This window comes from Ictidomys tridecemlineatus, chromosome 13 (assembly GCF_052094955.1).
Source record: "Ictidomys tridecemlineatus isolate mIctTri1 chromosome 13, mIctTri1.hap1, whole genome shotgun sequence".
Taxonomy (NCBI): Eukaryota; Metazoa; Chordata; class Mammalia; order Rodentia; family Sciuridae; genus Ictidomys; species Ictidomys tridecemlineatus.
The window spans coordinates 92,577,156-92,604,507 of NC_135489.1; the positions used below are offsets into that span (position 1 = coordinate 92,577,156).

Below are 27,352 nucleotides of genomic sequence, written 5' to 3' on the forward strand. Positions count from 1 at the left end.
CACCCCCACGTGTATTTAGACTAAAATTAAAACTCTCACTATCTCCCTCTTCACCCTGGTCCCCCAGTATCTGGTGTGAATGTGGCAGACTGCTCTGCTTGACACTCTCCGGCCTCCCATCTCGCACAGGCAGCGCCCTACACTGCCTGCCACACCATCCCTCTCAGATGTTCTTCCCCCACCTCCCAGAGCGGCTCCCTCACGCCACTGAGGTCTAGGCTAAAGGTCACCTCTGGAGCCCCCGCAGCCAATGATTTCATCCATCACACCTACCTAGGAAGCCTCCAGGCACACTCAAAACCACAAATTCCCCCACACTCCCTAACTGACTTTCTGCAGTATTTTCTTCTCCAGAACCCTGGCCACACCTGACATCTTAGAAAGGTACAGTTCATTGTGGGTCCAGTGGGATCTCAACTCCCTGGGAGATTAGCCACCTGCACCTGAGGTTCACTTCCACCTCGGGGGCCTGGCGCGGAGCCTGGTGCAGGTGCACGCTAACATTACTCAACAGACCTGGCCGCAGTCCCTCACTCCTGGCCCCGGTGGCCTTCGGTGGCCTTCTCCTGTCTCCCGCAGCAGCCGATCAAGTTCATGGCCACTTCTGCTCACTGCACTTGCTGCCCCCTCTGCTCGGGACATCCCGGCACCAGCCTCTGGGGTCACGTCTGAAATCGCCTGGTTATTCTCGAAGCTGCTTGTTTACTTTGAGATGTTGCTCAGTAAATATCTGTTGGAGGCACAACCTGGGAGCTCAGGGGCCTTGGTTTTCCCAACTTTAAAACAGGAAAGCCCAAGGGGCTCTTAGGTCTCTTTAGGCATTTTTTTTTTAGCCTTAAATTCTCAAAGCACAGGATAGTTCACAGACTCCACTTGTGACAAGCCGTGCCAAGCCCCGGGACGTCTTTAACCTTGGCCCTGGTCCGAGGTTTAAGTCCACAGCCCTTTGGGACAGCGGCCGCCGCCAGCCGGGCTCGGGACGCGGTGCTCGCAGAGGGCTCGGGGAGCACAGACGTGCGGGTTGACTTCACACTAACCCAAGGCGACTTCACGCCGACTTCTGCGGTTTCCCGTTTCCAGGAACGTGCTGGCGGGAAGGAGAGGTCGGCACCGGGCGCCCATCTCAGGACGGGGACGGGGACAGGGACGGGTCTCCCGGCTCCCGCAGACCTGCTCGCGGCTGGGGGCAGCGCGGGCCTCCGCTCCCGGGCTCCCGGGCTCCCGCAGCACCGGGCGGGCCCGTCCCGAGACGGCGAGCGGCCCCTCCGCTGGGCGGCGACCTCGGGCGGGAGAAGGCCGTCCCTGCGCGGGGTCCCCCCGCCCTCCCGCCCGCCCGCCGCGGCGCCTCGCGGACCCGCCGGCCTCACCCGTAGGCGGTCAGCAGCGCCTTGTTGACCAGCACCAGGAGGAAGGAGCAGGCGCCGTAGAAGAGCGCCGACAGCACCCGGGCGCCCCGCGAGGCCGGCCGCGCCGCGTCGGGCTCCGCGCCCTCGGCCCGGCCGCCCGCCGTCATGGCCCGCGGACCCGGCTCGGCCCGCCCGCCCGGCGGCGGCGCCACGGGGAGGGCGCGGCAGGAACAGGAGGAGCCGCGGCGCGTCCCGCCCGCCAGGCCCAGCCGGGCGCCCGGCCTCGCCCGCCCGCCCGCGGAGCGCCCGGCGGCGCGGGGACAGCGCTCCGAGAGCCCGGCGTCGGGGCCCCCTGCAGCCCCCGTGGGGCGTGACTCGCGCGCTCCCGAGGGACCCGGCCCCGCTCGGGCGGCTCACGGCGTGGCCCCCGCCGCCTGGGCCGTGGAAGCCCCCACTTCGTGCCCATTCCGCGCGGTCACTGGCTTTTCTGGGACCCCACGTAAACGGACGCCACCCGGAAGGCTGGTCACATGTCGTTCCATTCGCCGTGGGACACGGTTTCCCGTTCAGGGCCATCAGGAACAAGGCTTCAGTGCCTGGTGGGCAGGTGTCCGTGGGTACGACTTGGGCCTTTGGCAGGTGGAGAAGGGAGGAGGGAGATGAAGGCTCAGCACTTCCTGCCCCTGCGCACGCACTCTGTGGTGGGTTCTGTCCCCACCTGGGCCTGTGTCTTTCCCAAGAGGAAAGCGATTGCACGTCAGAGGCTCTAGTTAACTAAGGAAATCCTCCCAGAACTGGTCATGCTAGCCAGCCTACCTGTTCTAGCTTTGAGCGTCCCAGGTTTTCATTCTAAATAGTTAACTTTAAAAACCTGTGAAAGTTTAGATTTTTGGAAATGCTAAAGATTAGCAGCTCAGTTGGTAGAGCGCTTCGCGTGCACAAGGCCCTGGGTTCAATCCTCAGCACACACACACACACACACACACACACACACACACACACACACACACACACACACAGAGCCGTGGTACAGGCCTGTAATCCCAGCGACTCCGGAGGCAGAGGCTGTAGCAAGTTCAAGGCCAGCCTCAGCAACCTGGGGAGACTATCTCAAGATAAAGAAAAGGACTGGAGATGTGTAGTTCAGTGGTAGAGGAAACCTAACAATTTTCAGTTAAATTCTCGAAGCCTAACTGTATAAATGACAGAACAATTATTACAGCTATGCAAAAAAGATGCCTGGGACAGAACTGGAATGTAATATAAAATGCACCCAAACACTTTCGATGGAAAAATGTAGAGTTGTCGATCATGTTTCTAGTTTTTAAGACTTTTATATTGTGGTTATATTTATGAGGAAAAATTATAAAAACTTCAAGGATAACCATATACTCTTTAAGCTTTAAATTAAAATAAAATTTTATTCAAAGCATCTTTAAAAATTACAGCATGTGTATTCATATGCTGTTAAATCTGCCAAACTACAACTTAGCCACGTGAAGCATAAAACACTTCAAAAGTTTGAATGTAAACCACATTTTTAAAACAAAAAGCAGTCTAAACACACCTCAAATTTTAGATGCCAATGTATTTCCAAGGATATAGCTTATATAAAAAAAAAATCTCTGAACTGTTTCTAGAACTGTAATAATTTCTTAAACTATTCCAATTATACAAATAAAAAATGTTTGTGAATATAACTACTGCGGTTGACAAAAGCTGACTGGAGAAACAAATAAAAACCCCTACTTTTTTTGAAGCCCTTAAATTTTATCATCTGTGAGTTGGCAAGTATTTGTATTTTTTAAATTTGTACTGCCTTTCCTTCTCAGATAAGTTTATCAGATTTTAAATTTCAAGACTAATGAGTGTCGCTTTACAGTTCATATAAATCATATTTGAAAGGAAAAATTCTAGAGTAAATGTTGAAACCTAAACCAAGAAAATTCAGATGCTATGGTCTCTGACCATGCTTGTAAGTGCTCCAAGTTAAAATCCTATATACCAGATTACAAACAAAATTCTTAGACCATTACAAATATAAATTCTCTTATTACAAAAAAAAAAATCCCTAAAGATTTGTAATTTACTGTACAGAGGAATTACATTTTTAAAGTATGTCCTCATCATACACATTATTGGTAACTATCATTTTTCTTTCACACTTCGCTCCTCCTCAAGACATTTACAGACCTCCCCTTCCCAAGGCTGTGACCTGGGCACTGCCACACACTGGGATGTTTGGATAAAGAAGCCTACCTTCTGGATAAGGTGTGAACTGCACTTCAACTCAAGAAAAAAAAGGTGCTGAAGAGCCCATCTTTCCCTCTACTATTCTTGAGGTTCACTCCAATTAAGCAATCTGTAAATTACCATGCTATGCATGTCATTTAGTTCAGCCCAAAACAAAAGCTAAAACGATGGAGGTTTTTGCCTATGTAAAGGAGGTGGACTGCTCAGCTCTTGATTTTCCTGTTCATGCTTCAGTACATAAAGTGGTGTTTAATAACTTCATCTATTTGGAAAAAAAACACCACACAAGTTAACACACTTGCAGTTTAAAACTAGTCCAGAAGCCTACATATTTGAGTAGCTAATATTTTCTGCAGTGTTTAACTCAGCTAAATTTAGTGAACACAAAATAGCTTGGCATGTTATTCTGAAGTAAAGCAAGAAGGTGGCTTTATGCACTGAAAATATAAATACGGAGGCTTCCACTTGCTAATAATCCTAAAAAGCAGTACAACTAAAATTTAGTGTTTGCTAACAAAAGATCTAAAACATTTCACTACAAAACAACCCTGTAGATGTCCCTTTTATTAATAAAAATCCAAGTGCCAAATCTCATTACAGGGCCCATTGTATATAAAAAAAAATTACCAATTACCATGTTACCTAGACTTTGCAAGATTAATCACTCAATTTCAGCAAATGTGAAATGTGCAAAAGTTCCCCAGTTAACATGCTAGGAATGACAAGTGCTTCTCAAACTTAAACATTATAGTGAGTTAGAAAGCCCCAGAAAGATAAGAATAAGACTGATTTTACTCCAATTTTGAAAATTATGAACTACTGTGCATCTTACCAAGATCCTCAAATATCTGTTTTCTTCCAAGTCCATAACTTAGAACATCATCCCAAATAGTCAGCTTCCCATTTCTCAAGCCTTATTGGACACGCTATTTTGTAATTTAAAATATATATCTTACATATTTCATACTTTCTTGCTTCAGTGTTTACAGTATTGTAAAACATATTAATATACATTGTTAAAAATGATCTTATAAATAGTCTCTTTCAACCTTCTTTGGCTATTTGTACCATTCTGTTTTTTTCACAAGTGTCTTATTCAGAAAGTGCTTCCTGTGAGAACTGCTTCCAATGAATGCATTAAACTTGCAAAATCTAGCTTCCCACAATATGTAGTTTTCTACCCTGTACTGTGCAGTCCATATTTACAAAATATTTTAAACTTTACATCCAATCCATTTCCATATAAAAAAAGTGCAATTCTCTCTCACCCCATACTCTGGGGCAATGACATTCTTCATGAATTTCTACAGAATAGCAGCCTATGATAAGCAAATAAGGTGCTTAGCTTATGCCCAAGGATCTACTTTGTAAGTACATGGGCAGTACTTCTGTACAGTGGAGAGTCTGTGCAGGCTACTGGCGGAGCGGTGCCCCCGTCAGGTTGGCCAGCTCGATGAGCGCCAGGGCCCCGTGCAGGCGCTCCCGCTGCTCCTGCAGCCGGCGCTGGGCGCCACTCTTCTCATCGTCCTCCTCATCAGACTGGAGGAACTCCAGAGGGTCCTGCTGCTCCTGGTCAGCCTTCTGAGCCAGCTTGCCCTTCAGGGCGGGGGCGCGCTGCTCTCTCGTCTCCCAGTACCTGGGTAAAGAGCAGGCACGTCAGCTCTGTGGTTGACAAATTCCCAAGAGTTACTTCTGGTTAAACAAAGTTCTTTAACACAGTATTGCTTTTCTGTGTTCCAGTTCTAAAGTGAGTTCACATATATACTTTCCATTTACAAAGGGGAAATAACTCAGAAAGAAGTGATGACTCTGTGGCTCATGCTTCTGTAATCAAAACCTGGCAGTTCCAGATTTTATGCTGGACTCTCTAATCATGAGTTTTTACCATTAAACCACAGCTGCTCTCTAGCTGGGGATGTAGCTGAGTGGTAGAGCACCTGCCTAGCCTGTATAAGTTCCTGGATTTGATCTAATACTAGAGATAAAAAACACAAAAAAAAAACCCTGCCTTAAATCTCATGAGAAATGGACTAGAGTAATACAGAAATATTAGGGGGAAAGTCATTAGAAACCTCATTAGAAACCTATCTAGCTGAGAGCAGTAGCACCCACCTATAATCCCCGCAACTTGGGAGACTGAAGCAGGAGGATAAAGTTTGAGGTCAGCCTCAGCAACTTAAAAGAGTACTGGGTTCAATCCCCACTACCAAAAAAGTACCAAAAAAATAGTCCACAGAAGGTCACCTCTGACAGAGATGACTATGTAAAATATTAAATTTCGAAAATATGACAGAAGGATTAATATCTGTAACATACAGTTTCAAAAACTTAACAATACTACCCTTATTCAACTATATGAATGACTGATATTCACAAGAGAAAATTGATATTTAAATGACAGCACCATTTTATACAAAAATGTCCATACAAAGTCTTATGTATTTGTGTTCATAATAACTTTATCTCTAACAGCTAGAAACAATCCAAAATGTCAACAGGCAAATGAATACACAAGTTAAGATGTATCCACACAACAAAAGGAATGAACTGCTGACACACTCAATGTGGATCCATCTCAGAATACTTAGGTCAGAAGCCAGACGAACAGGACATACGCTGACTACATTTGTATAAAATTCTAGAAAATGCAAACCAGAAGTGACAGTAGGTCAGTGTTTGGGGGCTAGGGTGGGGGAGTTACTGAGGGGCTTGAGGAAACTGGGAAGTAAAGTTCAAGTCCATCATCTGGACTCTGGTGATGGTCTCAGGTGTAGACATATGTCAAGATGTATCAAGTTGAACATTTCAATTATATACAATTTATTATATGTCAATTATACAACAACAAAGCTGTTTGAAAATCACATACAAAAAGTAATTACCAGATTTCAGAAAATCTAGACTACTCAATCTAGGAAAGCACTGGTAATACCTATAAGAGGTATATAGGAAATGCAGTGACTTCAGTGTGACCTGAAGGATGACTAGGAAGTTTAGAAACTAGGTCAGCAGGAACCAGGTCCTAAAGGGCTTTAAATGCCTCTGGAGGTTTAGGCTTTAGCCTGAGGGTAATATTGGCATTTTAGAGACCTCCCTCTGATAACAGAACAGAGAATGGATTGTGAGAGTTCAAGTAGCTAAACTTGAGCTAGCCAGGAGGCAGAGTCACTGATAGGACAGACACCCAAGACCAGTAAGTTTCTGGCTTGGGAAAAATTAGAATCAGGAGAAAGAGTGCTATGGTTTGGGTAGATACCCCAAAAGGTTTCATGTGTGGGACAGTATGGTGATGTTGAGAGGTAGAAGAAGTAAGTTTTAAGAGCTGAGACCCAATACAAGGTAATTAGGCCATGGATTTGCTGCCTTAGAAGGTATTAATATAGCTCTCTCGAAGGACCTGAGTTAGTCGCCTAAGAGAGTGGATTGTTATAAAAACAAAGAACTTGGCTCCTGAATCTCTCTGGCTTCCTATCTGGCCACAGGTGTTTCCACTGTTATGATTCCATCTGCCATGGAGCCCTCACCAAGAACAAACAGATGGGGCTGCCTCACCTTGAATTTTCAACCTCCAACATGTCCACTAAAAAAACCTCTTTCATTTAAAATAGCCAGTCTCAGGTATTTTGTTATAGTAAGAGAAAATGGACTAATAAGGGAAGGGAGGAAGTGATGGAAAATTTTAGTTTAAGGGCCTCAGGGATATCACATTTAAATAGAAAATTTCTCTGCATTTGAGTAATCAAATTGTATTTTCAGGTTCTACTATTTGATTCTTATATGATTTATCCTCACAAAACATGCAGTTTATCCATTCAACTACTGATTAACATCCATAAACTGTGGTAGGCCCTAAGGACACCCCAGGGACAAGACAAACTTCCTGTCCTCATGGACCTTCTAGTCCAGCAGGAAAAGTAGGCAATAAACAAATGTGTGACGGATGCTTTGAAAGGGAAAATAGTGTGTTATATAAGCATCTATTAAATGGGTCCAAGCCTGTTTGTTTTGGGAGCTATTTCAAGTTATTTCATAAGATGTACAGAAGCAACATTTGAAATAAGAACATTCTCTAACCCAGACCCAAGCCCAACAGGCCCACTCCCAGAGGCTAAGCATGGATGCCTTACTTTGCCAGCCACTCGGCAGCAGCCTTGTTGTCTGCAGCCTGGTGCTTGCTCAGTGTGTCCGTAGGCTCCTCTCGCTTCAGTCTGGCATAAGGGTGCTTTGGACAGTGGCGGTTTGCATGAGTGAATCTGCTCAGGCAGCCTTTAAAACACCAACGGAACCACTTGTTAGAACCTGGACATCCAACAGACATATTGAAAATGTTCCACCTCATTGGTATCCAAGCAAGGTTACTTTTAATTAAATGAAGACGGTGAACTTCAACAGACTAGAACCAAACAAGCCTCTGAATGGTCTTAGCAATGCCAGTGGGGGGACAGGAAGACAGCTCTGATACAACTTAGTCATCGCCATGTACATGTGCCAAGCCCCACGAGAAATGCAAGTCATAAACACTGAACACCTCAGAGCTGAGAATTCCATTCTTGGAGTCTATCACAGGAAACATCTCAAGAGATGCTCAAAGCTATAAGTATAAAAACATTCCCTCAACTTTGCTAGTGACAAGCAAATTTTAAAAACTGGTCAAATAGATATTGGATGTATTGTGCATAAAACTATAGTATACTATGTAAAACTATAGTTATAGCAATAGGGTAGAACCATGCTGAATTTCAAATATAACCATAAAAATGTGCATAAGAAAAAATCTTTAAAAATTGTGATTAAAAAATTATGTAAGAAAATATGCTTTCTTCACGTAATAGTTAAAGAATTTAAAACCAACATAAAGGCAAGCTCTACACTTACTTTTAAAGATTTTCTACTCCCTACAACTAAATGTGGTATTTTTAATTGCCTTTTAAGGTTTTCATCTGTAAAGAATACTTTATTTAAAAATCAGTCATTTCTAAGATTTTCAGCATGGGTCACAATTAACAAAAAAAGCTTTATAATGTTTTAAAAAATTTATGTCAAAAATTTCTCCATAGGGCTGGGTTTGTGGCTCAGTGGTAGACCGCTCACCTAGCATGTGCGAGGCCCTGGATTCAATCCTCAGCACCACATAAAAATAAATAAATAAAATAAATATACTGGGTCCAACTACAACAAAAAAATAAATATTAAAAAAATTAAAAATAAATTTAAAAAATTTCTCCATAGACTCCGCTGCTGAGCTTAGCCACAACCCATTCAAGAGACAGTGGACCTTGCTCCACACACACAAACCGTGCTCAAACTTCCACAGTACTTCAACACTGAGAGTAAGGGAGACAAAAAAAAATCCCAAACCAACAAGCAGACCCCACACAGGAACCACCTGGGGAGGGAGGGGCCTAAGGTTCCACTCATGGACATTTGTTCCCACAGCAAAACAGAGAAAGCCTCCAATATGGAGGCTCAGAGGAATCCAGAGTTGAGCAGCTCTCCAAGAATGACCTAAATCAGCAGCTCTACAGTGGCAAATAGAGAGGCACTGGAGCTTGAACTTCGCACTTGGATAACACTGAGCCTGTATGTTGTATACAACAACACACAGGTCAACCACTCACCAAAGAATCCTTGATGGAAGAAGACTCCATCAAAACATGCCAGTCTAAGACCTCTGAAAACTTGAGTAAACAGTCTCCCCTTTAAATTTACAATTCCCTAAGGAACCCACAGATATTGAAAGAATGAAATTCCAGAGAAAGACTAAAAAATTGATTATTAAAAGACCTAAGGAATGAATTAAGAGAGCACATATAGAAAATGAAATACAATTTCAGTAAAAAGCTACAGATTCTGAACAGAAACTAATCAGAACACCCGGGAGTGAAAGATACAATAAAATTAAAAATTCACTTGAAAGTATCATAAAAGTTGGATTACGATGCTGGGGTTGTGCCTCAGTGGTAGAGCACTTGCCTTGCATGTGTGAGGCACTGGGTTCGATCCTCAGCACCGCATAATAAATAAATAAAATAAATAAACAAAGAAATAAAGGTATATTTAAAAAAAAGTTGGATTACATAGAAAACAGAACATCAGCCAGGCATAGTGGCACGTGCCTGTAATCCCAGTAACTTGGGAGGCCAAGGCAGGAGGACCACAAGTTCAAAGCCAGCCTCAGCAATTTAGTGAGAACCTGTCTCAAAATAAAAATAAAAAGAGCTGGGGATGTGGCTCAGTGTTTAAGCATACCTAGGTTCAATCCCTGGTATCAGAAAAAAAAAAAAAAAAAAAAAGGAAAACAGGACTTCAAACCTTAAAGACAGGGTATATGAACTTTAATACTCAGTAAGTGGTTAAGAAAAAGAAAATGGGGAGACCATGATTAGAGTACACAAGAACTCGGGAACAATATTAAGAGACACTGGAATTGAAGAGAGAGTAGATACAGACTAATGGCATTAGAAACCTTTTCAGTGAAATAATAGCAGGAAATTTTCTAAACCCTAGGAATGAAAGTGACATCCCTATATAAGAGGCATCTAGAATCCCAAATAAATAAAATCAAAAAGAATCTCTAAGATACATCATAATCAAAATTCCAAACAGAGAAAACAAGGATAGAATATTAAGTCACAAGAGAAAAAACATCAAGTCACATTTAGAGATAAAACAATAAGGTTTACTTCCAACTTCTCAGCTCACACGCTAAAATCCAGAAGGGCAAATAAGTAAATATAAAGAAATAAAATCCAGAAGGGCACATAATGAGATAATAACTTAAGCTCGATGGAAAACAATTACCAAGATTGCTATATCCAGCAAAGTGAGCAATGAGAATTATAGGGAAATAAAAATATTCCAAGATAAGGATAAACTGAAAAAAATCATGAGCCACTAAGCCACTACCACAAGAAATACTTAAAAACAAACTAGAGAACTCCCAAATACATGAAGCTCATTAGAAGAGCAATTAAGCAAAAGAAAATTAAAACCAAATTAAACATATGAAACAAATCAAAATGGGAGACAACAATAAATATATCTCCATAATAATTGAATATAAATGGTCTCAACTCCTGAAAGACAGAGACTGGCAGAGTGGATTAACAAAAAGACCCAGGGGGCTGGGGTTGTAGCCCAGTGGTAGAATGCTTGCCTAGCACATGTGAGGCTCTGGGTTCCATCCGTAGCAGCTCATAAAAATAAATAAATAAAGGCATGTATCTATCTAAAACTAAAAATATTAAAAAAAAAACCAAAAACCACCATGCTGTTTGTAAGAGACTTATAGGCAGGCATCCACAGCATGAAAATAAGTAGAAAAAGACATTCCAATCAAATTGAGTCCAAAAACAAGCAGGAATAGCTATTGTCATATTCAACAAAGTGATTTCAAGCGAAAATCAGAAGCAGCAAGAAAGGCCACTAAATACTGGTAAAAGGAACAATCTAACACCTCATGACATTAGGTTTCAGATAAACCCCAAAACAATAATAACAGAGGACGGCAATACATCCCTCTCACCAGTAGACAAGTCATCCAGGCATAAAATAGACACTTCTGACCTAAATAATACTATAAATTCAAATGGAACTAAGAGACATCTTAGAATATTTCATCCAACAACAGTTAAATTCACTTTCTTCTCAGAAGCTCATGTAATCTTCTCCAAAATAGGCTATATTAAAGATCAAGAAGCAAATCTTAACACAAAACAAAGGGAGGAAAATGTATATACATATAATCCCTTGCATCTTATCAAATAAAAATGGAATAAAATTAGAAATGAACAGCAATAAATATTACAGAAACCACATAAACATCTGGAGATTGAACAATATTTTTTTTTGAATGAGGAATGGATCATAGAAGAAATGAAGAAAAATCTTAAAAATTCCTGGAATCAAACAATAGTGATAACAACACATCAAAATCTGAGACACCATAAAGGCAGTTCCAAGAGGAAAGCTTATAGCATTAATTGCCTACATTAAAAAAACAGAGAGACTCCCAAATAAACAATCTAATGCTACATCTTGAGGTCTTATAGCAGGAACAAACTAATTACAGTAGAAGACAAGAAATAATTAAGATCACAAATTAATAAAATGGAAATAAGAGTTGGTTCTTTGAAAAGATAAACAAGACTGGTAAACTCTTAGCAAAACTAACCAAAAGAAGACAGAAGGTCCAAACCAACAGACATTTCTGAAATCCAGAGGAACTATTTTGAAAACAGGGAGCAGGGAAGGTACATTTATACATTGTTAATAGGACTGCAAATTTTGGAAAGCAGTATGGAAATTCCTCAAAAAACTAGGAATGGAACCACCATGTGATCCAGCTATCCCAGTCCTTGGTATTTATCCAAACAAACTAAAATCAGTATATTATAGTGATACATGAATATCAATAATTATAGCTGCACAATTCACAATAGCCAAGTTTATAAAACCTACTTAGGTGCCTCTGAACACACAAATGAATAAAGTAAATGTCTATATTTGCACAATGGAGTTCTACTCAATCATAAAGGAGAATGAAATTAAATGGTAAATGGATGGAGCTGGAGAATATCATGCTAAGTGAAATAAGCCGGAAAGTTAAGGGTCAAATGTTTTCTCTCATATGTGGAAGTGGGTGGTGTGAGGTTGGGGGATGGAGGGGAAAGGAATTCAAAAAGAAGAAGGAATCTCACCAAAGGAGATGGGAGACCAGTGAAATAGAGGAAGGGGTTCAAGAGGGAGGGAGAAAGGGAAGACACGGAAAAGTACTAGGGAAAAAAATCTACCAAATTTAGCTGTGCCCATGTACTGTTATACCACAATAAATTTTGTGGTACTTAGGTTTTCCATACATATATGGAATGCACTAATTAAAATAATAGAAGGGAATTAATAGAGTAGAGCAAGTCCTGGGGAAGGACACTGAGCGAAGTACATGCATGTACAAATACGGCATAATAAGCCATCTGTGAGGTATCATGATAGTGCACCAATGAAAAATAAATTGTAAAAGGAGAAAAAATCTCTCCCTCCAAAAAGCAGAAGTAAAACATATTTTAACTATTAACTAGTATCTATTCTATAAATTTAATTTCTAACACCATACCATTTTCCGAACAAACAAAAGGCTTCTCTCCAGTATGAAGACGCTGATGTGTTTTGAGCTGTCCACTTTGAACAAAGGCTTTCCCACAGTCTGGGTAGTCACACAGATAGGGCCTCTCACCTAAGAGAATATATTACATGAGGCAGTGAGTGAGAAGAGGAAGAGTCAAAGAAAAATCAACCTGGTGTACGTAGATCATGACTCCAGCCAACAATAAAACACAGGTCGTAGCCCACGCAGACCAGCAAGCACTTAGATGGTATCAGCAGCTCTCCTCTGGGGAGCACAGTGTTTCCTTAGGTCTTGGGCTTTTGGGAACCCAAGTTCAAGTCCTTGAAGTTACCACTTCAGCTTATCTATCCCATACTTTTAGCCCCATAGTCCAGTCACTAGCTCTTACTGATTCTTTACGATGTCTCCCACTGCTGCTTCCCAGGGGTATTTTCCCTGGTCAGGCTGGCATCCCCCACTGGCCCAGAAAAGACCCTCCAGCAGTCTGCTAGTGGCCTTTGGACACTTCCCTGCACAGGATACCAGACTAGCTGTCATGGAACTCTGCTTTTTTGATACCCACAACCCATAAATCACCCCCAGCCTCAGACAACTAAAAATTGCCTGCTGACTATTCAGTGGTATCCTAATATCTGCACTGTAGCAGCCTCACCAACCTCACTGGCCACAGGTGAGGGACAGGGTTGAATCCTGACTTCCCTTCTGGAGAATCATTCAGTCAGGAGGCAATTCCTCCTCACCTTGTGCTAATCCTCAAAAATCCTATATTCCCAGCCCCACAATCTTCCCAATCCTGTGGGCTCTCAATCACTCTTCTTACCTGCCTTGGCTTCCAAATCCTTGAACTTTGTATGCCTTCATGAACTTTATGTCCTGTGTTGTTTATGTATCATAAAAGCCTTCTTCCAAAAATTCATACCACCTTATACTTCATTTAAATTCCTATAAATAACCCAATGCTAGGCTCACACAAAGTGCTCAAAAATGTTGTTTAAGCCAGGCACAGCTGTGCACACCTGTAATCCCAGCAATTCAGGAGGCTGAGGCAAGAGGATGACAAGTTTGAAGGCAGCCTCCAAAACTTAGCAAGGCCCTAAGCAACTGAGCAAGAGCAAGATCCTGTCTCAAAATTAAAAATAAAAAGGACTGGGGATATGGTTCAGTGGCTAAGCACTCCTGGGTTTAGTCCCCAGTACCAAAAAATAATTGTTCAATCTTAATTACAATTGTTATTTCTTGAAAAAAAAAAGATCATTTAACCAACATATTACACACTGGTTCTTCTTAACCTGACTCAGAACAATAACAGATCGTCCCCTAAATTTTTCATTATATAGAGAGATACTAAGTGGTCATGATAGTTGGATGTATCTTAATAAAACACAGGATGCAGGGGCATTATTTAAAATAGGAAGAGAAAAACTTTTTGCAAAGTACACACTATTAGAGCTTAACTACTTGTCAGGCATGTTGGTCTTAGCTTCCGGGCGAAGCATCAGGTGACACCCAGCAGAGCAGGGGTAAGTCAGGACTGGGCCTTGGGCCTCTCCTCACCAGGCTACAGAGTCTTCACTCTTACCCACACTGGCAGCAAGCATTCTATGACTTGCAAACCAGTTTTTTAGGTGTATTTCAAACTAATAAAGTTAAAAAATATATTCATAAAAATTCTCAAAAGTAACTATTTCATCAAGTAAATTTTTACTAATGGAATCTAAATTCCCCTAGCCATCTTATAATGATTCAAAATTATAACTTTACCCATTTTTCAGGGATTTATTGAAGAAAATATATCTCTTCAACAAACATAAAAAAATATGAAACAATCACCATAATGGGAAAAATAAAGGACCGAGGATTACAAGGCCAATTTTAGACCAGAACAGCCCAATAGACATATATTTTGAACTGCCTATAGAAGCCACTTTAGACAAGATAAAAAGAAACAGGTGAAATTAATGTTTTACTTAATCCAGTTTCTCTAAAATATTTCATTTCAACACCTAAAAATGAATTTCTGGATTATTTATTCCTCTTTTTTCATAGGAAGTGTACCCTTACCTACCATCTCAATTCAGACTGCTCACATTTCAAGTGCCCAACAGTCGCATGTGCTAGCAACTGCAGTATTAGGCATCTGTACTTAAGATAATGACAGTCTATAAACCAGTGGCAATTGGGTTTTTGACACTTCAGCTTCCTCGTCTTTACATTATTAGATGAACTATAAGGTAAATCATTCCTATGAGGCCAACTTTCTAGAAAGAATAGGACCCTCGATAAATTACTTTTTTGGCTCTGTACATGGTATTTAAAATGTAAGTGTATAAGTTCTATGTACAAATAAAGATGTATGAGAATCTTGGGGATACCTACTTACCATTTATTTCAAAAAAAGAAAGAAGAAAAATCAGTTCACCATAGAGTTAATGGTTAGGTCAAACTGAAAAAACTCTACAAATTCTATTAAAATATTGACCATTGCTGTTTTAGTATTTGGCCTAAAAATTAACAATTTCAAAGATAATATTAAGTAAAATTCAGAAGGAAGAACCAAATTTAATAAAGTATGACTGTGACATCTAAATTACTATAACTTTAATAGTTACACGGAACCAGTATTCTTAAAAACACCACTCCCCATCTACAGGAAACTGACTACGCAGTGCCTATTTTTAAAAACTTCATAAATGATACTAGTAACTACAAACACTTTATAAGCACAAACACTGGATCAGTTTTCCAGTTAAGAATTACTTCCAGCATTCTCTAAAATGTGTTCAGCTCACCTGTGTGAGTTCTTTTGTGAGCCTGGAGCGACTTCTCCCTTGGAAACACCCTGTTACAGATGTTACATCGGATCCTGCTCGAGGAATGTTCTCCTTCATTTATTAAATCCCGGACAGTATCTGCTCTGGGTCTACCACGTCGGATTCCATCCTGTGGACAATTTGTATAAACCTTATTAAAATTTCTTGAACTCTACTCAGTAAAGTCATGTATCATAAAAGATATCAATCTTTCTTGTGTAATATTAGCAAAAATGGTGAAGTAGGTGGCTCCAACAGGCCATTCACTACAGATCACTGGAAAAATCCAGGAAAAACTATCTCAATCACCTTTGTCACAAGCCCAGAAATAGAAATTTACAGCAACTCGGTAAAAACAAAGTCAAGAAAATGCCCACTCAAAACAGGAGGAAAGCTGCGAAGCACTTGTACTGGCCCTTTCTTTCTCCCTTCCCCAGAGGTGGTCCTGCAGACCACAGGCTGAAAGCTCAGTGTAGAAACTTAATCCCTGCCTCCAAAGGGAGCAGAGAATACCTTCTTCTGAAAAAACTGTCTGATTTGACCTCCATGGGGGACCCTATGGACTGATGGTAAGACATTTGTTTTTGTTCTGGAACTGTCTTTGTTCTGGAACTTTGTTCTTGGAACTCTCTTGGGGCAGAAAATTGGCTATTCAGAGGGCACTTCTCAAAAACCTTAAGACAAATAATAACCTACTGCATCTGGAGCAAGAGACTTCAAACCCATGAAAAGCCTGGGAGAAAAAGCTGGGAGAGAGTTTCTTTGGAAAATTAGGGCATTGAAAAGTACTCAGGTATTGGGAATCCAGAAAATGACCCAAGCACCCAGGGCATGTGTCAGAAGCATGCTTAAAAAAAAAAAAAAAAAAAAAAAAACTGTATGGACCCTAACATATTCACTTCTGACTGATTATCAGGCTCAGCACAAGCAGGAAATGAAGCACATTTTTCAGTGTGAGCTGTGGATGAAGCTCAGTGGTAGAATACTTGTCCAGCAAGGCTCTGGGAGGGATGGAGGGAGAGAGGGAGGTCCAACACAAAGCTATTCTGCATTTCTTTTCCTTTTGTAGGGAATGGGAGAAAGGGGAGAGGAGCTCTAGGCATTCAAGGAAATCTCAAAATACTAGCTGGCTACATGCTAAAGTAACACAGCTTAGAGAATGCAACAATGAATACAAAGTTTAGAAAACTAGTTCAGAAAAATCACTAAACAACCACAACACACAATAAAAGCAATCAATGAGGAGGAAGAATGTGAGTTCCAGAGTTACCACATTCAGATATTTTTAACAAATGTTACAAAACATGCTAAGAAATAAAGTATGGTACATATGCAAGAGAAATTAACAGGAACAGACCAAGAAGAAGCACATACATTAGACTTAACAGAGAAAGACTTCAAATCAACTGTCAAATAAGCTCAGTGAGCTAAAAGAAACCATGAACAAAGACTGAAAAGAAACCAGAACAATCTCTCAACAAAAAGAATGCCAACAGGGCTTGGGTTGTGGCACAGAGGTGGAGCGCTTGCCTAGTATGCGTGAGGGTTCGATCCTCAGCACCACACAAAAATAAACAAATAAAATGAAGGTATGCTGTCCATTTGCAACTACAAAAAAAAAAAAGAAAAGAAAAGAAAAGGAATGCCAATAATGAGATAGGAATTATCAAAAGGAACCAAATAGATATTATGGAGCTGAAAACTAAAAAATTAAAGTGGAAAAAAAAAATCCACTAAAGGGTTTATATGGCAGAGTGGAGCTGGCAAAAGAATCAGTAAATTTGAAAATGCTAGCTGCAATTATCCATTCTGAAGAACAGAAGAAAAATAAGAATGAAGAAAAATAAAAAGAACATAAGACACTGGTAAGACACCATCGAGGATGCCAATATACACATAAATGGAGTGCAGGAGGTAAGAGAAAAGGACAAAATGAATGTTTGAAGGAATAGTGCCTGAAAATGTCCCAAATCTGGTAAGATACAAATCTAAACATCTGAGAAGCTCAAAAGATAAACACAAGAGATCCACAGTGAGACACACTGAATCATACTGTCAGAAGACAGACTCTTGAAAGCAGGGAGAGAGAAGTGACTTGTCATGCACAAAGGGGTCCCAAGTGAGATTAATGCTGATTTCCTAGGAAAGCAGTGAAATGACACATTTAAGACACTAAAAGAAGAAAAATGAATAATTCTATATCCAGCAAAACTATCCTTCAAAAAATGAAATTAAGCTGGGAGCACCTGAATCCCAGCAGCCCGGGAGGCTGAGCCAGGTGGCTCACAAGTTCAAAGCCAGCCTCAGCAAAAGTGAGATGCTAAGCAATTCAGTGAAACCCTGTCTTTAAATAAAATACAAAAACAGGGCTGGGGATGTGGCTCAGTGGTCAAGTGCCCCTGAGTTCAATCACCAGCACCAAAAAAAAAGAAAAAAAGAAAAAGAAAAAGAAAAAAAGAAAGAAATTAAAGCCATTCCCAGTAAAATAAAAATTCATTGCTAGCACAGCTGCCTTACAAGAGATACAGGGAGTTCTTTAGGTAAAAATGAAATGCTGCCAAGGGCTGTGACTGTAGCTCAGCGGCAGAGCGCTTGCCTAGCATGCCTGAGGAACTGGGTTTAATCCTTAGCACCACATAAAAATAAACAAAATAAAGGCATTGTGTCCATCTACAACTACATAAAATTCTTTTTAATGAAATGATACTAGATAATAATTCACAGCCTGATTAAGAAATACAGAACACTGGGATGAGTAACAATGTAAATATAAAAGCCAGAATTACTGTATTTTTAGCTTTTAACTCCTTTTTACTTTTCTTTATAAAAGGCATATGTCATACTTAAAAAACAATAATTATACATCCATGTTAATAGGATCTCAATGTATAAAGAGACAGGGTATCATTAAATTGCTTAGGGCCTCACTAAGTTGCTGAAGCTGGCTTTGAACTTGCAATCTTCCTGTCTCAGACTTCCTAGTCGCTGGAATTAGAGGAGGCGTGTGCCGCCACCCCCAGTTAAAGATGTAATTTGTGACAATGTAAGGAGGAATGGACAAAGCTGTATAGGAGTAGAGCATTTGTATACTATTGAAGCTATAATCATATTGATTCAAAATATATTATCATAAGTTTAAAAGGTTAATAAAAATTCTCAGGGTAACCATTAACAAATTTAAAAAAAAAAAAGAAAGGAAGGAAGGAATTAAAACAGTATACTACATATAAATAAAAGTCAATTGAGCACATAAGGCATTAATGGAGAAACAAATAAAACAAACATAAGCCATAAAAATCAAAAGAGATGGCAGAAGTCCTTCTTCATCAGTAATTACTTCAAAAATGAACTGGTTAAACTCTCAATTAAAAAGCAGAGATTGACAGAAATGTATTTTTTTAATGACCCAGCTATATGCTGTCCAAAAAGAGTTTCACATTAGATTAAAAACCACAAGTAGATTATAAACAAAAGGATAGAAAAAGATACAATGTATAAGTATATACACAAAAACAACAGTTCCCAAAAAATATATGAAAAACAAAAATTGGCACAGTTAAAGAGAGATCAAAATTATCCAGAAACTTCAAAAACCTCATGTAGTATATAAGGTAACTAAGCAGAAGATCCACAAGAAATATTTTCCAGAACAGACCATGTTGGGCCACAAAACAATCCTCAACAAATTTTAAAAGACTGAAAGTATACAAACTATCTTCTCTGACCACATAGAATGAAACTATAAGTCAACAGGAGGAAAACAGAAATAAGTGAGAATTTAAAAATACACTTAATCAGCCAGTGAATCAAAGAGAAATCACAATGGAAAAGAAAATATTTTGACACAAATGGAAATGAAAACACATCAAAACTTAATTCAGGATTGGAAGACTTAATTTTGATACTACCTAAAGTGAGCTTATAGATTTAATACAATCCCAATTAAAACTCCAGCACCCTTTTCTGCTTAAAGGGAAAAGGTAATCTGCATGTTCAGTGGGGGATGGAGACTCACTGTTTAATGGATAGCTTTCTTTGAAGTGATAAATGTTTTGAAACTCTGCACAACATTGAATATAGTAAATGTCACTGAACTGTACATTTTTAATAGTTAATGCTGTAAAATTTCACCTTAATTTAAAAACAATTAAAATCTGAATATACCATGGACCTCAGTTAATAACATCAATATTGTTCTTTTATTGTAATTAAAGTACCACCCTAATGTAACACGTTGGCAACAGGGGAAAGGGTGCAGTTCCTGGGAACATTTTCTATATATCTTTTTAAATATTTTTAGTTGTAGATGGACACAATACATTCAAAATACATTTATTTATTTATGTGGTGCTAAGAATCGAACCTAGTACCTCACGCATGCTAGGCAAGTGCTCTACCACCAGGCCACAATCCCAGCCCACATTTTCTATATATTTAAAACTACTATAAAGTAAACATTTAAAAAATTTTTTTATTTCCCAGGTAAGTTAACTTTTAACATGCCAGTTAAAGGAAAAACATATATTTTTTAAAAGCATCATGTACAACTACATGCAAAATAATTTTTTTATTTTTATTTTTTGGTAACAGGGAATTTGTTTTTATTTTCTTATTTATTTATTTTTAACCCACAAGGCACTCAACCACTGACCAGCATCCCCAGCCCTTTTTACTTTTGAGGCAGGGTCTCACTTAATTGCTAAGGGGAGTCTCAAACTGGTGATCCTACTGCATCCCTACCACAGCTGCTGGGATTACAGGTGTGTACCATCACAGCTGGAGCTTTTACTGCTTTTAATATAAAACCCTGAATGAAACTTCCAAAAGCTTAAATATCAGCTTAAACATGAAGCCTAATAAGTTACAGCAATTTCACTTTGAAAAGCTCAATCCTTACATTCTAGGACAACTTATGCATTAAAAATCCTTAGATTTTAAAATTTACTTTCAGTACAAGTTAATGACCTGATTTTAATCTTATACCATGGAAATCCTAACTGGTTATACATCTATTTACTATTTTTGTTCTAAAAGTCAACAAAGTGTTTAAGAGTTAATGAAATCCTTACCTATATTTTCATTTGGTCTTTAGATATGGACTATGTATTAAACAGAAACCCCCAAAAATATTGATAATTGAAAAGATGTTTTCTGTTGGTAGAATAAAGTTTCATTAGTTCTCAATAGTTCTTTATTTTTTAAATAATTAATAATGTGAGAACACTACATATCCAAAAGAATTGAAAACAGGACCTCAAAGAGATATTTGTGTACCTGTGTCCTTTGTACCAATATTCACAATACCCAAGATATGGTGAGAACTCAAATTTATCTACTGACTGATAAATGGATAAAGAAAATGTGGTATGAATGGATTATAAAGTGGGATAATACTCCACCTTTAAAAAGGGATCCTATCGGGGCTGAGGATGTGGCTCAAGGGGTACCGCGCTCGTCTGGCATGTGTGTGACGTGGGTTCCATCCTTAGCACCACATACAAAGAAAGATGTTGTACCCGCCAAAAATTAAATAAATAAATAAATAAATAAATGAAATTCTCTCTTTTAAAAAAAAAAAGGGGGGGGATCCTATCATGCCATAGCATGGATGGACTTTAAGGACATAAGGCCAAGTGAAACAAGCTAGTCACAGAAAGACACATTTTGCATACTTCCATTTATATGAGGTATCTGAAGTAGTCAAATTCTTAGAAACAAGAAGTAAAATGGTAGTTGTCAGGAACTGAGGGGAGCAAGAAAAGGTAAGTTCAATGTGTACGAAATTTCAGTTTTGTAAGATTATTAAATGCTGGAGATCCTGCATGTAGTTGGCACTAATGTACTGGATACTTAAAATGGTCCAAGTGATAAATGTTTTGGGTTTTACCACAATTTTTTTAAAAGAATGGGAGAAGACACATTATCACAATTTTAATATTGTAAAAATATTCACCCCTCTCACTGTAGGTCTAGAGAACAACTGGCCATATGCTGGTCAGTAAAATGTGAGTGAAAACAACATGTGCGACTTCTGAGCAAAACCTCTGGAAAACATCACTTGGTTCTACCATCTCTCTTCCCCGTCTTGAGACCCATCTACCCCAGGTAGGGGATTTCTTCTAGGACCTAGAATGAACAGGACGTGGAATACATGTGTATTAGCCATCACAGACATATACCAAGAGTCATGCTGAGTCTGAGACTGAGATTTCGAGGTTGCATTCTGCAACTTGCTTTAGCCTACTAAGTGATTCATGCATGCTATTAATAATAACTATTGTTGATGGAACAAAGAGCTCATCAATTCTTCACTGACACTAAGACTGTAGAAGGAGGTATATAATAGAGGTCTTTCCCCAATCTTAATTAATCCTCACAAGTATCCAGTTATAATGAGGCTAGGAATTGGCATGATACTTGACCTACTTGTCCACCTTAGCAAATCAACTTTGGGAAATTATTGGTGGTTATCAGATTCTTTAACCTTTTTTGGTTACTATCTTCAAGTAGCCACATTTAGCTCTAGTCTTGCTTGCTAAAATTGTTAACCCAGAGCCACCAAGAGAGAGATAAAGCAGGAGTAAAATCAGAGAATCTACTGCCATCATTTATTGAGCCATGATAGTCATATGCATTGTGGCTGGTCATATATATATCAGGGACTGAACCCAGGGGTGCTTAACCACCAAGCCACATCCCCATCCCTTTTTATTTTGAGACAGGCTCTCACTGGGTTGCTTACAGCCTGGCTAAATTGTTGATGCTGGCTTCAAACCTGTGATCATCCTCCTCAGCCTTCTGAGCCACTGGGATTACAGGCATGTGCCACCACATCTGGCAAATCTTGCTTAAAAAAACATAAAATAGGAACTGAGAGTGTAGCTCGGTCATAGGGTGCTTGTCTAGCATGCTTTTCAGGCCCTGGGTTTGAAAGTAGGGGTGGCGGTGGTGGGGAGAGCAAAATAATAACAACTATAAGACAGCACCTATGATAAACAAATAATAGGTGATGCTCTTAAGAAATGAATTTGAAATCCGGTTAATTAAAAACCTGAGTGATACAACTCCTTTGCCATAAAAGGATTTTTTTTTTTTTTTAAACCAGGGATTGAACTCAGGGGCACTTAACCACTGAGCCACATCCCTAGCCCATTCTTATATTTTATTTAGTGATGGGGTTTCACTGAGTTGCTAAGCACCTCACTAAGTTGCTGAGGCTGGCTTTGAACTTACTATCCTCCTGCCTCAGCCTCCTAAGCCGCTGGGATTATAGGCGTGCACTACTGCGCCCAGCATGGAAGGATTCTAATATTTTCAAATACATAAAAATATTTACTCTACTACAATTTGAATCAACTGATTCATTAATACCAAAAACTTAAGTTTAAATTTAGCTATTATTATCTCTGCTTCTAGCTTTAATAAAAAGACAAGCATGTCTAACAGGGAGGGAGACAAAGTTAACCATAGAGCTGTTTTCTAGCAACTTTTAAGGAACATTGTTTCCTCCACAAGTAAATGTCTACATTTTCCAAATGAGAAGTAAAATATACACAACGTTGGCCATATACAGGTAAGGGTTCACTAAATATATTCTTTTAGCTGAGAAAATAATAAGGGAAATTAACCATCTGATGGCCTAAATAAATGAATAAAGAGCATCTTTTAGTAACAGAAATTAAAATAAGTAATATGAAAGAGAACCATTTTTCATCCTGGCTGTGACAATACAATAAAAACATGTTTCTGGGTATGTTGTAGCAATGACAGGAACTCATCCACAGCCAAGGGAGATTATTTGTGGAGCCTGTTGATGAGTCAAATGAAAAAAGCAACACTAGCATGAAATTCTAAGAAAATGATTCCATTGCCCAAAATCATTACATACTTTAGTAAATGTAATTGAACAGAATTGCAATAACTCCAGAAGGCAGGTTAGTGATTTTGAAAGTGTTTAGTCACGTGATGACTAAAAGACCTAAAAGTGCTTGACACAATCTTATATAAATAAAATCCAAATAAAGGGAAAACAACCTAGAAGGGAAAGAAAAACAGGTCTTAGAGGGAGGCATGTGTACCTTGATGAGAAAGTGTAATTGATCCTACTTCCCTTACTTCCACACCTAGATCCAAATTTCCTGCATATCTGCTTCCTAACTCTTATCTCCCACTTCGACCTATCTTCACAATTTTCCAAGTCTCAATTCCAATTCATCCAATCATTATATACCCTTACCTAAAACATCTGAACTGATAGAGATGAGCTATAAATAGTATTTCAGAAGTCTACTTACATAGGCTTATTATTTTTTAATAATAAGTCACTATAGTTAGCTTATAGGTGATATATTTATGAGCAATATGGTACAGGGATTAGGATTAAAACAAGGGAAAGTCCCCATCAGTTCTGCCACCTACCATATAATCTTAACAAGCTTGGTGATTCTTCTTTAATTTCTCCTTCCTTATCAAGTAGGCAGGATTAAATGAATTGTAATTCAGACTGTTCAACAGAGCCTAGCAGTTTGTTGTTAACATTATGAAGTGCTTACTTCATGGCAGACAATAAATGATGCTGCTATGCTAACATTAGATTTAACATGGAGTGATCAAAAATTACTGTATAACAATCAACTGTTTGTAAGACTACAGTCTAGATGTTTGGATATAGAAGGGGGGATGAAGGATGGGCAGTAGCAGGTCTTGAGGGATGGATGGTATCTGAGAAACCACGTCCCTCCAGTCTCATGGTGGAGCTGTAACATCATGAATGTCATCCTAGTTGAGGGCAGAGGCACAAGCTGTGAGGCAGCAGAGGGAAGTTATACCTGCCTCTTCCCTCCCAGAATTCTACAACTTAGAAGATAACATTAATATATAATTATATACCAACAGTGCTAAGCAATCTCATGATGAGAAATAAGTTGGCAGATGAAGGATGTTCTTTTCCCAGGCAAGAGAGGCAGTGTCTAGCAAGAAAAAACAAAAGAGCTAGAAAGCAGACACTGGGTGTTCAGAACTCAGATGTAAACACCTCCCCTGGGAGCAGAGGCAACAGACAGACATTAAATGAGCACAAATGCTCTCAAGTCCACAGCTGTTAGTGCCTCGGAGTAGCATTCTGCTCGGTTGGAGAGAGCATGTTCCCAGCACTGGCTATATTGCAAAAACAGTGTCACCCATCTTCCCAAAAAGTGAACTGAGTAATTTAGAGAAGCAAAACAAAGTAAAAGGGGTCAGGATTTCCTGTCTTTAGTCCAATTTGCTGACCACAAATCAAACTAGGTATACACCAGACCCATCTTTCTTAAATTGGGGAAGTTAAATGAATTTTTGAGTTGAATCTGGATTGCTTCATCAATAAAGGAGCAATATAAAATCAGCTTATCAAATAATTTATAAAAGTTAAAATATGGAAGATTGTGTAAGAAAGGAACAAAGAGAACTATAAAACAGCCTTTTCACTTCTACATGTTCTTCATAACTTCCAATATATTTTACCTCTGGATAAAAGGTGGACAATGTATAAGTAAAATTCAAACCTAGGCATTTTGTTAACGACTTTTATAAAAGGTTTCCGTGACAGTCTGTTTCAGACCAAAAAGTTAATTCATTTATCTATGACAATACTAATCTTGGATAATGCAAAATTAATTACTGAATAATAAATAATCCTCCACAAACATTCAGACATCTATGCCTTTCTCTTAACTATATAACAGAATCAAATGTGTATTTTAAAGGATTAAAACATGCAAATACGTTAGTAGAAAAATATGCCTACATGCCTAAAAATATCTAAGATGGGTGGATCCCAGCCACCTTAATAGGGCTACCTAGAGTCAGCCAACAGTAACAGTCCCCTTCATTAATATCCCCCACTACTAGCATTTCTACTCTTTCAAATTTCTACTGAAGCGTAGTCTCGAGATTTAAAATATCAAAGCACCGTTCTTATAACTTTGTAGTTTTTTAATAACAATGTGAGCAGTAACAAATTAATTTCCTCAGCCAAAACGATAGTTTTGGGATTCTTGCTTCTCATGTGATGACCAAACTTGTTTCAATTTGTAAATAAGGTATCTGCCAACAGATTCACCGTATCCACTCGGTGATTTACCTCTTTAGCAAATTACTCATCTCATACAGAGATAAACGGAATCTGGTATCAACCTTTTATGGTATAATAATAGTATCAGCACCATCTACTCATCATGCTAATATTTAAGGAGCGCCTTTATTGAGCACCGACAGAATGGAAGGCCTTCAAGTCGCACAGTCCACTAGATAGGAAAGGCCGCCCTGCCAGCGCTCGGGGTCTAGGAAGGAAGGCACGGCCACAGAAAGGCAGCAAGACCAGGGCCCCAGAACCCTGGCCAGCTCCGGGCTGTCCCGCAGCTTGGTCGTGTGCTCGGGAGGTCATCCACCATCCTCCAGCCTCCACTGGCTGGTCTGCAGGACGTAGGTGCGCACCAGGCGGGCACACCCTCCAGCGCTACGGTGACAGCGAGCCACTAGCGGTCAGCGCCCATGTACCACTGTCCAGTGAGCTTCCCAGAGAGCAACAGGCTGGATGGATGAAAGGCAGCAAGGGCTCAACTTCCGCTAGGAGGATGCCCCGAAGTCCCCTCCCGGACTCGGTCGTCTCCGCAGGACACCTCTGGCAGGGCGCGGCGACATCAGTGACAGCGCAGTAACCGCGCGCTGCGCTCCTTCCCGCACCCCGGCGCACCGCTGCGGGCGCCCGGCCCTCGCCTCGCTCCGGGCCGGAGGAAGCGGCGACCGCTAACCTGGCGTCCGGCGCGCCCCGAGCGCGCCGCACCTGCCGGCGGGGCGCCGCGGGTCCCCGCCGCCGGCCGCCCACGTGACACCGCCCCCCCGCGGGCGGGTTTTGGCGCGCGGCAGTGACGTCAGGGCCTGTCAGCCGCCGCCCCCGCCGCGGCCAGAGGGACCCGGCGTTGCCACTCGGCCCGGCCCCGCCCCGCCCATCCGCGGGGCAGCCGGCAGCCGGCGCGCCGTTAACGGGCCGCGGCCCCGCGCTCACCTTGAGGGGGCCGCCGTCCGGGCTGCTCGCCTCCTCCTCGTCCTCGCCCCCCGAGGCGGCGGCGGAGGGGGCGGGCGGGGGCGCGCCCCGGCCCCGAGGCCCCGGGCGCTCGGCGGCGGCGGGCGGAGCGGCCGAGGCGGCCCCCGCAGCCCCCGGGCTGAGCGTCACGTTGTGTGCGTTCTCGCCCCAGCGCCACGGGTACACCATGAAGTCGCTGAAGCCGGGGCTGGTGGGCACGAGCGGCGGCGGCGGCTCCGGCTCGCCCCCGCCGCCGCACACGGGCTTGATCGGGGTCGTCCTGATGACCGACACCAGCACCCGCTTCGGGGACTCGTGGCAGAAGACGACGGGCGGCGGCGGCGGCGGGTGCTCTGCCATCGGCGCCTCCCCGCCGCGGATCATCGCCGGCCGCGCCGCGCTCTCGACCCGGTCCGGCCCTCGCTCGCCCGCCCGCGCTGCTCCGCGACGCCGGCTCAGGCCCGCCGGCTCATGGCAGGCGGACACGGAGGAGCGGAGCGGCGCGGCGGGCCCGTCCGGGCAGGAAGGCTGGACCCGGCCCGGCCACGCCGCCCTCCGCTCTCTGTAATCCCGAATGCAGGTAGCGGCGGCGAGAAGCGACGGGCGGCCTGGTCTTGCGGTGACAGGAAAGCAGGACGCGCGATGCCGAGCCCCGAAAATAACAACCTGCGCCGCGGTCCCCGCTTGGTCTTTTCCCGCGTTACATTTCGCGCCTGGGCGGAACCAGCCACCGCTAGGCGCCTGCCCGCTGGCCGCC

General features: G+C 41.3%; 2 protein-coding genes across 6 annotated transcripts in view; both read right to left on the reverse strand.

The window, feature by feature from the left end:
• Slc35d2 (solute carrier family 35 member D2) overlaps positions 1-1,528 on the reverse strand; it is a 141,627-nt gene extending 140,099 nt beyond the window's left edge. For 3 of the 5 annotated variants that reach the window (XM_078030552.1, XM_078030550.1, XM_078030549.1), the window contains exon 1: positions 1,368-1,528. In XM_078030552.1, coding sequence (XP_077886678.1) covers positions 1,368-1,513 — 146 coding nt within the window. In that variant the 5' untranslated portion in view covers positions 1,514-1,528. Of the gene's footprint in view, positions 1-516; positions 955-1,037; positions 1,286-1,367 lie in introns of those variants that run through there. The other 2 variants (XM_078030553.1, XM_078030554.1) reach the window with 2 other exon arrangements.
• Positions 1,529-2,747: 1,219 nt separating this feature from the next.
• Znf367 (zinc finger protein 367) lies at positions 2,748-27,352 on the reverse strand. Its single transcript, XM_078030548.1, has 5 exons — positions 26,578-27,352; positions 15,513-15,663; positions 12,712-12,831; positions 7,727-7,865; positions 2,748-5,235 (listed from the first exon to the last, which is right to left on the reverse strand). The coding sequence occupies exons 1-5, from the start codon at positions 26,977-26,979 to the stop codon at positions 5,013-5,015; spliced, it is 1,035 nt and encodes a 344-aa protein (XP_077886674.1). The 5' UTR covers positions 26,980-27,352; the 3' UTR covers positions 2,748-5,012.

Bases quoted from the DNA above. Each gene is read 5' to 3' on its own strand.
- Znf367 (XM_078030548.1), bottom strand. From the start codon at position 26,979: ATGATCCGCGGCGGGGAGGCGCCGATGGCAGAGCACCCGCCGCCGCCG. The intron at 7,866-12,711 runs GTATGGTGTTAG...GGTGTTTTAAAG, and splicing joins TTTTGTTTGTTCGGAAAATG to GCTGCCTGAGCAGATTCACT. The intron at 5,236-7,726 runs GTAAGGCATCCA...CTCTTTACCCAG, and splicing joins GCTGCCGAGTGGCTGGCAAA to GTACTGGGAGACGAGAGAGC.